At 49.3% G+C, this 15,303-nt stretch overlaps 1 protein-coding gene across 2 annotated transcripts in view; it reads left to right on the top strand.

The window, feature by feature from the left end:
• Nucleotides 1-6,562: 6,562 nt before the first annotated feature.
• LOC143956907 (uncharacterized) overlaps nt 6,563-15,303 on the top strand; it is a 34,590-nt gene continuing 25,849 nt past the window's right edge. The window contains exons 1-2 of one of the 2 annotated variants that reach the window (XM_077467077.1): nt 6,563-6,684; nt 14,782-14,889. In XM_077467077.1, the coding sequence (XP_077323203.1) occupies nt 6,639-6,684; nt 14,782-14,889 (154 nt within the window). In that variant the 5' untranslated portion in view covers nt 6,563-6,638. The remainder of the gene's footprint in view (nt 6,685-14,781; nt 14,890-15,303) is intronic. The other variant, XM_077467078.1, reaches the window with a different exon arrangement.

Genomic DNA, 15,303 nt, shown 5'->3' with positions numbered 1-15,303 from the left:
GACAGGAAGAGCAGTGGCAGCCCATCCATTAGGGATGCACGGGCTCCGCCCCCCTATTCATGCATCCGGACCCCTGATCTACATACAGAGGGGCTGAATTCCGATGTGGGGGTGTGGTTTTTTTGAAGCACGTGATTAAAACCAGAGGCTCTAATAGGCTTCAAAAAAAGGGGAGGGCTCGGGGCACAGTGCTGTCCCACCCAGTTGTGTGGCAATAGCGAATGTATATTCGCTATTTTCAGACTAAATCTCCTCCCCGCCAATCAGGAAGCGTGTCGTTGGATGCCTAGCGCCTAGGAGGAGGAGAGAGGAAATGCACACCAGAAGCCGCTGGAGGACAGGATATCGGAGCCGCTTGCTCATAGCCTACGGCCCGCCGTCTGGCATGCTGGAGCACACTGGAGCCACAGCCCACCACGCTGGAACACACTGGAACCGCAGCCCGCCATGCTGGAGCACACTGGAGCCGCAGCCCATCACGCTGGAACACACTAGAGCCGCAGCCGGGAACCCAGGCGTGACATCATAACGTTGCGCCCGGGCCTCCATCGGTCAAAGAGATGACTGGTGACCATCTGGTCACCGGAAATCTCTGTGTTCATCATTTGGCGCTGCACGATTCTTTCTCCGGGCTCCCGGATGGCAGCGGGAGGGGGTGGCACATCCCCTCCCGTCGCCAATAAGAACGATCAAGTGGTGGAACTGCTGCCATGATCCTTCTTATCGTGCACAGAATCGCCGGCTGGAAAGAACTTACATTGACTGCATCCAGAGAATAGCCATTCGCAACTGGATGATCACCCTGCAGGCATCATTCAGATATCCCCACTCAATGTCAAGGACGTCACATGACGCCCTAAGATATTGAAGTGGTTTTAAGTATCTAACCATACATACAATCTCAATTTTCCACTAATATTACATAAAGTGCGAGTTCTTTTGGAGAGATGGCAGAGAGGGTTCCACTCCTGGTTTGGGAGGTGTAATATTATTAAAATGAATATCCTGACGAAATTTCTGTATTTATTTCAAGCACTATCCATTGCTATACCTAAATATTATTTCAAACAGATACACTCCCTTCTTGCTAGATTTATTTGGGCAAATAAACACCCAGGGATTAGCAGAACCCTGTTGACTATACCCAAACAAAAAGGTGGACTAGCTGTACCAGACTTGTACAAATATTACCAAGTGGATTTCTTAAGCCGCCTGATTGATTGGAGTAGACAGGGGGATGGGAAGATACGGCCCGGCCTGGAGCAGCCTCAGAGCAGTGCTTTACTGCAACCAGCCGCTTGGTGTTATAAAGACCTTCCGACTACTACAAAGGCCCATCCCTTGATAGGACCCACCCTAAAGATGGGCTTTGAGCTCTTCTCTAAGGGTAAACTATCGGCAATAACCTCACCATTGTTTCCAATACTGGGGAATCCCCCGATTGACCCGGGTCTGAGGAAGGGAAAATTCATGGTACTGATAGACCAAGGGATCTTCCAGGACTCTCATTTTTTTAACAGGGGGAACATGGCCCACGATATTTTCATTGACAAAGGGACCTTTACCATATCACTTGGATTTTTGGTGGGCGGTACAACTGAGACACTTCTTAAATACTTTAATCCCACCAAGTAGGTATGAGCGCACTTTAACAATCTCTGAGGGATATTGTAACGGAAGCGGTGTACTGTATCAAATGCTCTCTAAAACGTACACATCAGGGCACATTATGGGGCACATAGAACATTAGGTCAAATAGCACATAAGGGCACGGGGCACATAAAGTCATTGGGCACATCAGGGCATGGGGCACCTCAGGGCATGGGGCACATCAGGCCACATGGCACATCGGGGCACATTATGGCACATCAGGGCACATTATGAGGCACATAGCACATAAGGGCACGGGGCATATAAGGGCATGGGGCACATCAGGCCACATAGCACATCAGGGCACATGGCACATCAGGGCAGGGGGCACATAGCACATCAGGGCTCGGGCACATCAGGGCACGGGGCACATCGCACATCAGGGCATGGGGCACATTAGGGCACATGACACATCAGGGCATGGGGCACATGGGGGCACATCAGGGCACATTATGGGGCACATAGCACATTAGGTCACATAGCACATAAGGGCACGGGGCACATAAGGTCATTGGGAACATCAGGGCATGGGGCACATCAGGCCACATGGCACATCAGGGCACGGGGCACATGGCACATCGGGGCACATTATGGCACATCAGGGCACATTATGAGGCACGTAAGGGCATGGGGCACATAAGGGCATGGGGCACATCAGGCCACATAGCACATCAGGGCACATGGCACATGGCACATCAGAGCAGGGGGCACATAGCACATCAGGGCACATCAGGGCACATCAGAGCTCGGGCACATCAGGGCACGGGGCACATAGCACATCAGGGCATGTGGCACATTAGGGCACATGACACATCAGGGCATGGGACACATTATGGCACGTCGGGGCACATTATGGCATATCAGGGCACATTATGGGGCACATAGCACATCAGGGCACATAGCACATAAGGGCACAGGGCACATCAGGCCACATGGCACATCAGGGCACAGGGCCAGTATGCAGAGAAGCACAGGAAGCGTTTGTAGTAAGTTTTCTCTCATGTCATGCAGCGCTACTCGCTCCCCGGCGTCCCCTCCTTTCTTCTCGTCTATCCCAGATGATGTCACAAGCCAATGGGGAGCGAGCAGCACTGAGTGACATGAAAGAAAACCTATTACAGACAGATGCTTCCTGCGCCTCTCTGCATACTCATTCGGCTCGGGCGGCTCTGGTCCTGCAAAGGGAACGGCGTTCCTGCTGTGAAAAAAGTGCAGGGACGCCGTTCCCAAACGTTCCCGCAGGACTCGAGCCCTGCCCTTATAGAAGTGAATCCCAATGACTGAAAATAAAAGATACGGCTAGTAGATTCTTGGTAAGGGAGGAGTAGGCTGGACGGAGGAGGAGGATTTTTTTTTTGTTTTTGTTTATAAATATAGAGGTAAGAGAGAGCTATACACTTCAGGAATATATAGATAGAATCCCCCAGGATGGAGTCTGAGATATACTTTGATTAAGGGTGGGAAATGACTTCTGCCTTGATGTAATGGGGGGATTATAATTATAATAAGATTTGGTTGATTTTGTTGTATTTAGAGTGCATGGTCGTGGTTTTGGAAGAAAATGAATTTATATGAAGTTGTTTTTCCTCCATTTAGGAAGGAAGCCTTTTTGGAAGTGTGTAGGCAGGGGGTCACTTCCCCATTTAATGGTCATACATAACGGAAAAAATCACTGTACATAAGTAAAAATAAAATAAATCTGTTTGTGATACCAACACAGACAGATACTTAGGAAAAAACAGAAAGTGCAGCACTATATTAATGACATCTGATATTATTATGTGTATGAATATGTCTATCACCTTTACACACGTTTGTTCTATTGTTTTTGAATTATTTTTCTGATATACAGTTTTGTATGAGCATTGGAAACTTTTCTATTTTTTTTTTCATTTTCTTTTATTTATTATAGTGCTGCACTTTTTTGTTTTTTTCTTAATTGTATGAGCCACCTTGCAGACAGGAAGAGCAGTGGCAGCCCATCCATTAGGGGTGCCCGGGCTCCGCCCCCCTATCCATGCGTCCGGACCCCTGATCTACATACAGAGGCAACAGACTATGAATTCGGATGTGGGGGTGTGTTTTTTTGAAGCACGTGATTAAAACCAGAGGCTCTAATAGGCGTCAAAAAAGGGAGGGCTCGGGACGCACAGCACTGTGCCCCGATCCCACCCAGTTGTGTGGCGATAGGGAATGTATATTCTCTATTTTCAGACTAAATCTCCTCCCCGCCAATCAGGAAGTGGGTTGTTGGACGCCTAGCGCCTAGGAGGAGGAGAGAGGAAATGCACGCCAGAAGTCGCTGGAGGACAGGACATCGGGGCCGCTGCTCATAGCCTGCGGCCCGCCGTCTGGCATGCTGGAGCACACTGGAGCCACAGCCCACCACGCTGGAACACACTGGAGCCACAGCCCGCCATGCTGGAGCACACTGGAGCTGCAGCCCGCCATGCTGGAGCACACTCGAGTTGCAGCCCGCCATGCTGGAGCACACTGGAACCAATTCCCGCCATACTGGGGCCACAGCCCACCGCGCTGAAGCACACTGGAGCCACAGCCCACCATGCTGGAGCACACTGGAGCCACAGCCCACCATGCTGGAGCACACTGAAGCCGCAGCCCACCATACTGGAGCACACTGGAGCCGCAGCCCACCATGCTGGAGCACATTGGAGCCACAGCCCACCATGCTGGAGCACACTGGAGATGATGCCTGCCATGCTGGAGCACACTGGAGCCGATGCCTGCCATGCTGGAGCACACTAGAACCAATGCCCGCCATACTGGAGCCACAGCCCACCACGCTGGAGCACACTGGAGCCGCAGCCCACTGCGCTGGAGCACACTGGAGCCACAGCCCACCACACTGGAACACACTGGAGCCACAGCCCACCATGCTGGAGCACACTGGAGCCAGCCACAGCCCACCACACTGGAGCACACTGGAGCCGCAGCCCACCGCGCTGGAGCACACTGGAGCCACAGCCCACCATGCTGGAGCACACTGGAGCCACAGCCCACCACGCTGGAGCACACTGGAGCCACAGCCCACCGCGCTGGAGCACACTGGAGCCACAGCCCATCATGCTGGAGCACACTGGAGCCGCTGCCCACCATGCTGGAGCACACTGAAGCCGCAGCCCACCATACTGGAGCACACTGGAGCCGCAGCCCACCATGCTGGAGCACATTGGAGCCACAGCCCACCATACTGGAGCACACTGGAGATGATGCCTTCCATGCTGGAGCACACTGGAGCCGATGCCTGCCATGCTGGAGCACACTGGAGCCGCAGCCCACCACGCTGGAGCACACTGAAGCCGCAGCCCACCATGCTGGAGCACACTGGAGCTGCAGCCCGCCATGCTGGACCTCACTGGAACCAATGCCCGCCATACTGGAGCCACAGCCCACCACGCTGGAGCACACTGGAGCCGCAGCCCACTGCGCTGGAGCACACTGGAGCCGCAGCCCACCACACTGGAACACACTGGAGCCACAGCCCACCATGCTGGAGCACACTGGATCCACAGCCCACCACACTGGAGCACACTGGAGCCGCAGCCCACCGCGCTGGAGCACACTGGAGCCACAGCCCACCATGCTGGAGCACACTGGAGCCGCTGCCCACCATGCTGGAGTACACTGGAGCCGCAGCCCACCACGCTGGAGCACACTGGAGCCACAGCCCACCATGCTGGAGCACACTGAAGCCGCAGCCCACCATACTGGAGCACACTGGAGCCGCAGCCCACCAAGCTGGAGCACACTGGAGCCACAGCCTGCCATGCTGGAGCACACTGGAGCCGCAGCCCACCACGCTGGAGCACACTGGAGCCGCAGCCCGCCACGCTGGATCCCACTGGAGCCGCAGCCCGCCATGCTGGAGCACACTGGAGCCACAGCCCACCACGCTGGAGCACGCTGGAGCTGCAGCCCACCACGCTAGAGCACACTGGAGCAACAGCCCACCACGCTGGAGCACACTGGAGCCGCTGCCCACCATGCTGGAGCACACTGGAGCCGCAGCCAACCACGCTTGAGCACACTGGAGCCACAGCCCACCATGCTAGAGCACACTGAAGCCACAGCCCACCATACTGGAGCACACTGGAGCCGCAGCCCATCTCGCTGGAGCACACTGGAGCCACAGCCCACCATGCTGGAGCACACTGGTGTCGCAGCCCGCCACGCTGGAGCCCACTGGAGCCGCAGCCCGTCATGCTGGAGCACACTGGAGCCGCTGCCCGCAGCCCCTTGGGGGGGAGGGTGAGGGTAATGCTACACCACTGTTATACACCAAGGACCAGGCCTTGAGATTGTTAGCATGTCACACTACTTATGGGATTATTCCAGACCAAAAGGAGGACAAATCCATTCATACATTGATGGTTGGAATGGAGGCCCCAATGCTAAAGTCCGGCATTTTTATTCTATGGGTCTTTTTGACCTGTTTTTTTAATTTATGCATTTCATTTCTTAGTAAGCATGGCACTCATCACTTTTTTTGTATCTTTTTTGATCAGTGATTTTCAACCAGGGTTCCTCCAGAGGTTGTAGGGGTTTCTTCAGCATTGGGCAATTTCTGCCCCTCAGATAAGTTCCCACTCACACCAGTGATATTTTTAGCTATCTGTAAGAAGGTAATTCTTCCCAATGACCACAAGTGTAAGGACCATTCTTCCCACTGACCATCACACTAATGTATCATGAGTTGTAGATTTCACATTTTTAGCAGAGAGTTCCCTGAGACCGGATAACTATTTCAAGGGTTCCTCTGTGTTGAAAAGGTTGAGAAAGGCTGTTTTTGATCATCATGTAAAGTGTTGCCACGTTCTTTAGTTTCTATTGGACGTTACAGTCTTGTTCTTACTGTGCTCCTACACGGGGCTGACCACAGTTTGCAGACAGATAGGAGCTCTCAGCTCTCATTACCTCTTCCCTCTGGCTGGAGAGACCACAGAACATCATATGAGAGCAGAGACAACATGGAGGAGGACACTGAGACGGCCCAAAGGAGCGCCCAGAAAGCAGGTAACCCGGGGAGGGATGTGGGAATTTAAAGTGGACAACCTCTTTGGAAACTATCTTTTGGTTTGCAGCTTCTAATCGGTTTTTCCTTTTTTTAATTTAAGTTAAATTTAGCAAAAGATTGAATTTGTGTGAATTTTGTGTAATACGTTATCTGCTATGAAAATTAATATGTATATTTGACGGCATTTCAAAAGTGCCATCAAAACGAGGCAAGGATCTGGTGCAACCCAGAGCAAGCAACGGCAGATCAGCTTCTGGAAGGTTCATGTATCTGAAGTAATTAACGGACATAGACCCATTCTCCACTCCTTGTATTGAGCTATCACCAGAATTGCCCAGATGGTACAGATTATCAGAACGCTTCTCTGTGAGTGACATCATCTACAATGTCAATGCCACCCCCCTGATCACTTTCATCCCTTGGACTAGTTGGGTAAAATGTTAGTCCAATTTTTTGTAAAGAGTTAGGTTCAGCCATGTCCCCAGTCAGGTCTCACACAGCACCGATCCTTCTGGGGGGGGATTAGGCACAGGGTCGGTGCTGCCACTAGGCAAACTAGGCAGCCCCCTAGGGTGCAGTGCTGCCTAGGGGCGACTGGCCACTGATTTCCCTCCGCGTCTGCAGGCTGCAGCATGTAACTAACTCAGGCAGCTGCTCCGTCTGGCCGGTAGTGTAATTAGAGACGCAGCGCAGCACTGGAGCCAGCGCTAGAGGAAGCCGAACCTGTATAGCTCCGCCTCCTGTCACATGGGCAGGATAAAGTGGGTGGAGTCAAGGGTGGGGCCAACGGGGGCGGCAAAATGAGGTTTCGCCTAGGGTGTCAAAAATCCTTGCACCAGCCCTGATTTGGCACTATGTGTATTGAGGTTGAAGTGAGTCTGTAACTATATGTATCTATATACAGAATATTGGAATACCTCAAGAGGGTGGGATTTTAAAGGCAATGTCATTGGAAGTTATATAAAAACAATATATTTATTGATGCAAAACAAACCATTTTTTTTTCAAAATACATACAAAAATGATACATACATATTTAACACAATGCACCATACATTATGTACAAAAAATAGAACAACAAAGAGCGGCTTTTATCCAACGCTTTTCGATTGACACAAAAAATTATCTTCTTCAGGGAAGCCACTCTCTGGAAATACAAAATATCCAATCAAAAAAATATATATAAATGGAAGAAAGATCAAACCAAAACATACATAATGTCCATGCTTTACCACTCACAGCACCACCTTCTGGCTCCAGTTATACTTGTCTCTCAACCCAAGCGGACAGCCTTACATGGATCATTTGAATAATACATCGCAAAAAAGCCCACGAGTCAGATGAGACTCTTTGATAGATGTATACAACGCTCCAAAATTGATGTCACCAAACCCAGATATGTAATTGTATAACAGGGCAAAGAGGGCCCAGAGAATCTAAAAAAAAAAAAAAATCACAAATGAAAATTCAATTCAATTGATATGATATATGGGAAGGCCTGTGGCCTGTGGCCAATTATAGCGCAAGGGGTTTAGTACATGCCCCACACTATATAAGGCCTCCAGAGCGGCGGCCTTGTATAGTGTGTTCTGGCGTGCAGGGAAAGAGCAAGATAGGCAGGGACAGTGTGTTCTTTTCTCAGCCATCTGCAGGAGTTAGTGGGTGTTGTGTGCCTCCAGCACAGTATACACCTGTATCTAATCTTTATTGCTGTTTTTCTCTAATTAAGGCATCTGCAGGAGTTAGTGGGTGTTGTGTGCCTCCAGCACAGTATACACCTGTATCTACCCTTTATTGCTGGTGTTCTGTAATGCAGGCATCTGCAGGAGTTAAAGTGGGTGTTGTGTGCCTCCAGCACAGTATACACCTGAAGATACCCCTTACTAACGCTGGTGTTGTCTGTTGCATATCTTGCATGTTAGCCTTTAAAATTAGCACTTTTGATTTTGAACGTTCGAGTCCCATAGACTTTAATAGGGTTCTAAAGTTCGTACGAATTTTAGGTCCGTTCGAAGGTTCTGGTGTGAACCGAACCGGGGAGGTGTTCGGCTCATCCCTACTGCAGAGGTTGAAGGGGTGGGGGGGGTCAGCCTGTCAGTGCTCAGACCATACGCTGCACACTGCATCAAATTGGTCTGCATGGCTGTCGTCCCAGAAGGAAGCCTCTTCTAAAGATGATGCACAAGAAAGACTGCAAACAGTTTGCTGAAGACAAGCAGACTAAGGACATGGATTACTGGAACCATGTCCTGTGGTCTGATGAGACCAAGATAAACGTATTTGGTGTCAGATGGTGACAAGCGTGTGTGGGGGCAACCAGGGGAGGAGGACAAAGACAAGTGTGTCTTGTCTACAGTCAGGCATGGTGGTGGGAGTGTCATGGTCTGGGGCTGCCTGAGTGCTGCCGGCATTGGGGGCTACAGATCATTGAGGGAACCATGAATGCCAACATGTACTGTGACATACTGAAGCAGAGCATGATCCTCTCCCTTCAGAGACTGGACCGCAGGGCAGTATTCCAACATGATAACCACCCCAAACACACCTCCAACACCACCACTGCCTTGCTAAAGAAGCTGAGGGTAAAGTTAATGGACTGGCCAAGCATGTCTCCAGACCTAAACCCTATGGAGCATCTGTGGGACATCCCCAAACGGAAGGTGGAGGAGCGCAAGGTCTCCAACATCCACCAGCTCCATGATGTCGTCATGGAGGAGGGGAAGAGGACTCCAGTGACAACCTGTGAAGCTCTGGTGACCTCCATGCCCAAGAGGGTGAAGGCAGTGCTGGAAAATAATGGTGGCCACACAAAATATTGACACTTTGGGCCCAATTTGGACATTTTCACTTAGGGGTGTACTGACTTTTGTTGCCAGCGGTTTAGACATTAATGGCTGTGTGTTGAGTTATTTTGAGGGGACGACAAATTTACATTGTTATACAAGCTGTACACTCACTACTTTACATTGTAGACAAGTGTCATTTCTTCAGTGTTGTCACATGAAAAGAGAGAAGAAAAGATTTACACAAATGTGACTGAGGGGTGTACTTACTTTTGTGAGATACTGTATAGATGTAACCAATATCATTAATGGCCATCATTAATGAATGTATTGTTCAGTTGATCGCTCTTATTCAATTTCTGCAACTGTTAGAGACTTTTAAAATATAGGATTAGCAACAGGTCCTCCTCCTCCGGCACCATCACCACCCATTTCACACGATCAACTGTCCATGATGTCACACCTTTATTGGTCTTCATCACCAGAATACGGCAACAGCAGACACACTGTTAATTCCTATTATTTATTTCTGAACAATGTGACAGTGTGAGATTAAAGCGGAGGTCCACCCTAAAGTGGACCTTCTGCTCATTGGAACCCTCCCCCCCTCCGGCGCCACAATTGGCACCTTTCAGGGGGCAGGGGGGTGCAGGTACCTGTACAGTACAGGTATCTGCACCCACTTCCGGCGTAGATTCTGCAGAATCTACGCCCCTTTCCGCAGAATCTACGCCCCTTTCCGAAAGTCCCCCGCTGCCTGCTGGGAAACACATGGATCCCAGAGACAGCGGGGACCGTCCTTATTGCGCAGCGCGACTCGCGCATGCGCAGTAGGGAACCGGGAAATTAAGCCGAAAGGCTCCACTTCCTGATTCCCATACCCAAGATGGTGGCGGCAGCACCCGAGAGACGATCGAGAGATCGGCTTCAGGTGCCGACATCGCGGGCGCGCTGGGCGGGTAAGTGTCCTTATTTTAAAAGTCAGCAGCTGCAGTTTTTGTAGCGGCTGGCTTTTAAAAAAAAAAAACGGCGGAACTCCCGGCGGACTCCCGCTTTAAGAAATGGTTAGAAAAATGACATGGGGTTTTTAAAGGTGCATTTTATCCACTTAAGGACCGGGCCTATTTTTCAGACTTGGTGTTTACAAGTTAAAATCATTTTTTTATTTTTTTTGCTACAAAATTACTTAGAACCCCCAAACATTATATATTATTTTCAGACACCCTAGAGAATAAAATGGCGGTCGCTGCAATACTTTATGTCACACCGTATTTGCACAGAGGTCTTACAATTTTTTTGGAAAAAATTACAAATTTTGACTTAAAAAAAAAAAAAAAGACAACAGTGAAGTTATATCAATATTTATTTTGTGAAAGATAATGTTATGCCGAGTAAATTGATACCCAACAAATTGTCACACCTCGAAATTGCGCCCCGCTCGCGGAACGGCGACAAACTTTTACCCGTAAAAGTCTCCATAGGTGACATTTTAAAAATGTATACAGGTTACCACTTCTGAGTTACAGAGGAGGTCTAGATCTAGATTTTGGCTCTCCTCGCCTAGCACTGACAGAGTGTGAGGGCGAGGAGATCCGATCAGCGCCATATCCTGGCAGCAGAGGCTGTACAGGTAATCGGGGCACTGATCATCAATGTAGGCCCAGCAGTGCCCAGTGACACCAATCAGTGCCCATCAGTGACACCAATCAATGCCCATCAGTGATGCCAATCAGTACTGCCTTTCAGTGCCCATCAGTGCCTGCTCATCAGTGTTGTCCATCAGTACCGTCTATCCATGCCGCCCATCATTGGCCATAAGTGCCACCTATCAGTGCTCATCAGTGCCACCCATCAGCGCTCATCAGTGCCGCATATCAGTGCCCACCAATGTGGCATATTAGCGCCTCCTCATCAGTGCACTTTCTAGCAGCGCCTAGAGGCGATTCAGTTCGCATTGTGCGCTATACAAGTATTTCATTCATTCATTCATTCATTCACTTCAGTTCCGCCTCATCAGTGGCCATAAGTGCCACCTGATCAGTGCCCATAAGTGCTGCCTATTAGTGCCCATCAGTGCTGCCTCATCAGCATTCAGCGCACACAGTGAATACTTAAAGCAGGAGTAAACCCAGTTTCAAAAAACACTTACATTCCCGGTGTTCTGGCAGATAGTGTCCTGCCATAATATAGTGTCCGCCCCATACTGCGCATGAGCAGTACGGGGCAGAAAAAGCTTCAGAAAATCTCCGAAGTTGAACGGCGCCTGCGCCGTGAGTGGAGGTGGTAGCCCCCCCATCCAAGCGGACATAGGGTTCGGAAAATTAGAGGGCCCCTCGCGGGCAAGCTTCGCTTGCCACGCTTCGGGCTCGGCCTCGCTGCGCTCGGCTCTTTTTTATTTCTACTCTGTGTCCACTTGGATGGTGGGGCTAGAACCTGGACTCACGGCGCTATTTTCGGAATCTGTGTTGCTGTGCACTGCGCATGCGCAGTACACAGCGGACACTATCTGATGGGGGACCTTATATGATGGGACACCGGCGTGCCGGAAATGCTAACATTCACATTGATTGTGCTCTCAACCAAACTTTCAAACCATCCAATGGCTGGTTTCATAACTGATCACATGTGCAGCATTATGGCAGTTGGAGAATCATAAGAGGCCAAGATGGCGGCTTCCTTGACTTAAAACGATAGAAGGGTTTACTTCCAATTTAATTACAAAATTTACTGACAGAAACTAAGAAAAAAATTATTTTTTCTTCAAAATTTTCGGTCTTTCATCATTTTTTTTTCGCAAAAAATACCACCAAAAGAAAGCTATGTTTGTGGGACAAAATTGATAACAATTTTCATGAAGGTACAGTGTTGTATGACTGAGTAATTGTCATTCAAAGTATAACAGAGCTGAAAATTGGCTCCGGGCAGGAACGGGGTGAGCGCGCTCAGGTTAAAGAATGCTCACCACTTCTGAGCTACCAACTCCCATATTACAACAGATATATTGTACATTGTATGTATGGAAACCATGAGCTTAGAAAGAGATGTGAAAGTTTCAGATGTGCATTTGAAGGTATAAATAGACCAAAGAAGGTGGGAGGACATGGAAGGAAGGGAGGGGGTTTATCACAGAACAACAATTATTATTCTTCCCCTAAGAAGCCAACTAACACTTATCACTTATTCTAAACTCTTTACACCAGTGGCCATCAACCCTGTCCTCAGGGCCCACTAGCAGGCCAGGTTTGCAAGATAACTAAAATACATCACAGGTGATATCATTTGCTGCTCAGTGATTGCCGTATTCTAGTCTGCACCTCCCCAAGGTAATACATAAAACCTGGCCTGTTAGTGGGCCCTGAGGACAGGGTCGATGACCACTGCTTTACACAACCCAATCAACCCCACCCAGTCCATATATGGCCACTCAATCTAAACACTATTATTAGCCCCTACCTAATCAAAAGCTTACTTCCATTCCAAATTTGTCATCCAGCCAAGTTACCCCCTGCATTCTAAACCCTTCACTTAACCCAAATTCCCTCTCCAAACCAAAGTAACCTCATCCTTCATAAACAACCCCCCCCACCACCGGTTCCAGTCACCAATATTATGGTCCAACCTAGACACCATGATTACCCCTGTCAGGTCACCTTGAGGCGAGGTGACAGATGCACACCGTAGGGATCAGGAGTGCACTGCAAGGTTGTGGACCCTACGGCTGACTGCTGCGGACGGGAGACAGGTCCCACCGGGGTTAGAGCGTAAGATTCCCTGGGGCGCGGAGTCTAAGAGCCAGCAGGTGTTCACCAGAGCCTCGAGTGGTGAGGATGGACTTGGCTGCAACTGGCTCCAGGTCGCGACCCCCAGGGTCCCCCAGCTCACACCCACAGTAGGCAACAGGAGGATAGGGATGGTGAGGGACAAAGCCAAGGTCGGGGCTACAAGCAGACAGGAATAGTCAGGGACACGCCAAAAGGTCAGGATCACAGGCAAACAGGGATAGTCAAAGACACGCCAAAGTCGGTAACGGAATAACAGAAGAGCACACGGCAGGTAACAGGAAGCTAAACACACAATGAATACACAATGGTTGATCAGCAGGGATGGTCTGCAGTGCACAGGTTAATATAGAGTTCTCTGATAGGAGCTAGGGTGGAGTCATGCCAGAGGATGGATTACAAAAGCAGTCAGGTGAGGGTCGGCTGGTCTCTAGAGATGAACACATGGAAACAGGTAAGCAGACCAACTCTATTGCATAACCATGACAACCCCCTCACCAAACAAAAGTCTACTACTCAACCAAATCTTCCAAACATACCTATCCCTTCTCTTATTCTAAACCCCTCAACACACCAAACTCTTTCCTGCAACTTAATTACACTAATCTAACACCTATATCATAATCACACCCAACACTCTAACCCAACCCAACTATCCTCACCCAGCTCAAAAATTAATTACCCACTCATCCAACTAAAACCTGCTCCCAGTCTCCCATCCAAGCCAGTCTTCCCCAACCCAGATTTCTTATTTATTCTTAAACCCTTCTCCAGCCCAAATGTATTTTCGTATCCTAAAGACCTTTATCAAAGCCAATATCACTGTAAAGGGTCAGGCTCCGAGACCAGTAGCTATAGCAGCAGGAGGGCTCCCACTGACCAGCAAGGTAGGTATACAAGCTGGTCACCCTGATGGATGACACGGGCCCACCCAAGATGCTGGGTCTAAGTACTAACTAATATTCACCAGAGCTCCTGATGGTGGAGATGCATTTACTGCATGTTAGTACTATGTTTTGGTCCTCCCCACCAGGAGGTGAGCAAGCTGGGATCCAGTAGCATATATAGTGTAGTCAGTATAAAAGCCAAAGGTCAGTAACAAGTGTTTGCAAGTTGAGATTAAGCAGAAGAGTAGTCAAAGAACAAGGCAAAGGTTGGTAACAAGTGGTTGCAGGTTGGGATCAAATGGGAGGGTAGTCGAGGAACAAGCCAAAGGTGGGTAATGAGTAGTAGCAAAGATATGGACAGCAGCAGGAGTTACAAGAGCGAGATATTGGCTGGGGAGAGCACAATAATCTGGTAAATAGGAAATGCAAAGGTTTGGCTTAAAGTGGAAGTAAGCTTCATTTTTCAAAAATATGCTGAAAGGCAGAGAGTATTTATGACAGAAGAGGCCCTATTGGTCTCTTCTGGCATAAATGCATTCCCCTGCCTATCATCTGTCATGTATACTAAGGCACGCATGTGCAGCTCAGTGACCTTTTATGGCCCCAATTTGTGCCGTGATGATGTGACCCCCATTGTGAATGTGCAGGAGTGATGACATCGCAGCTTGATCCGAAGAAACAGAACCCAGAAGAAAGACTGGGCGAAGATGGAGGTGTCGGGAGTCTGCCGAGTGCTGGAGGGCACCGTTTGACCGGTAAGTCTGCCATAATGTACTAATATACTGTGCATAATAGCACATGATGACATAACCCATTGGGGGCCCCTAAAAAGCTAATTCATAGTTAGTAAGGTTGAATAAAGACACCTGTCCATCCAGTTCAACCTGAATGAGGTGTCTACAATTGTCCCTATCCCTGTACATTGCACACTCACATTGGCCCCTACCCTCAAGGAGCCCACAATCCAAGGTCCCCATTCAATTTTGGACAGAAGCCAGTTAACCTACCTGCATGTCTTTGGATTGTGGGAGGAAACCAGAGTACCTGGAGGAAACCCACGCAGGCACAGGGAGAACATGCAAACTCCAGGCAGGTAGTGTCTTGGTTGGGATTCGAAAGAGTGACCCTTCTTACTGCTAGGTGAGAGTGCTACCCACTACACCACTGTG

This window comes from Lithobates pipiens, unplaced genomic scaffold (genome assembly GCF_037356315.1).
Source record: "Lithobates pipiens isolate NorthernLeopardFrog02 unplaced genomic scaffold, aLitPip1_a1.2 Scaffold_44, whole genome shotgun sequence".
In the NCBI taxonomy this organism is placed as follows: domain Eukaryota; kingdom Metazoa; phylum Chordata; class Amphibia; order Anura; family Ranidae; genus Lithobates; species Lithobates pipiens.
The sequence above is the reverse complement of the archived record's forward strand: the minus strand, read 5'-3'. Positions and strand labels throughout refer to the sequence as shown.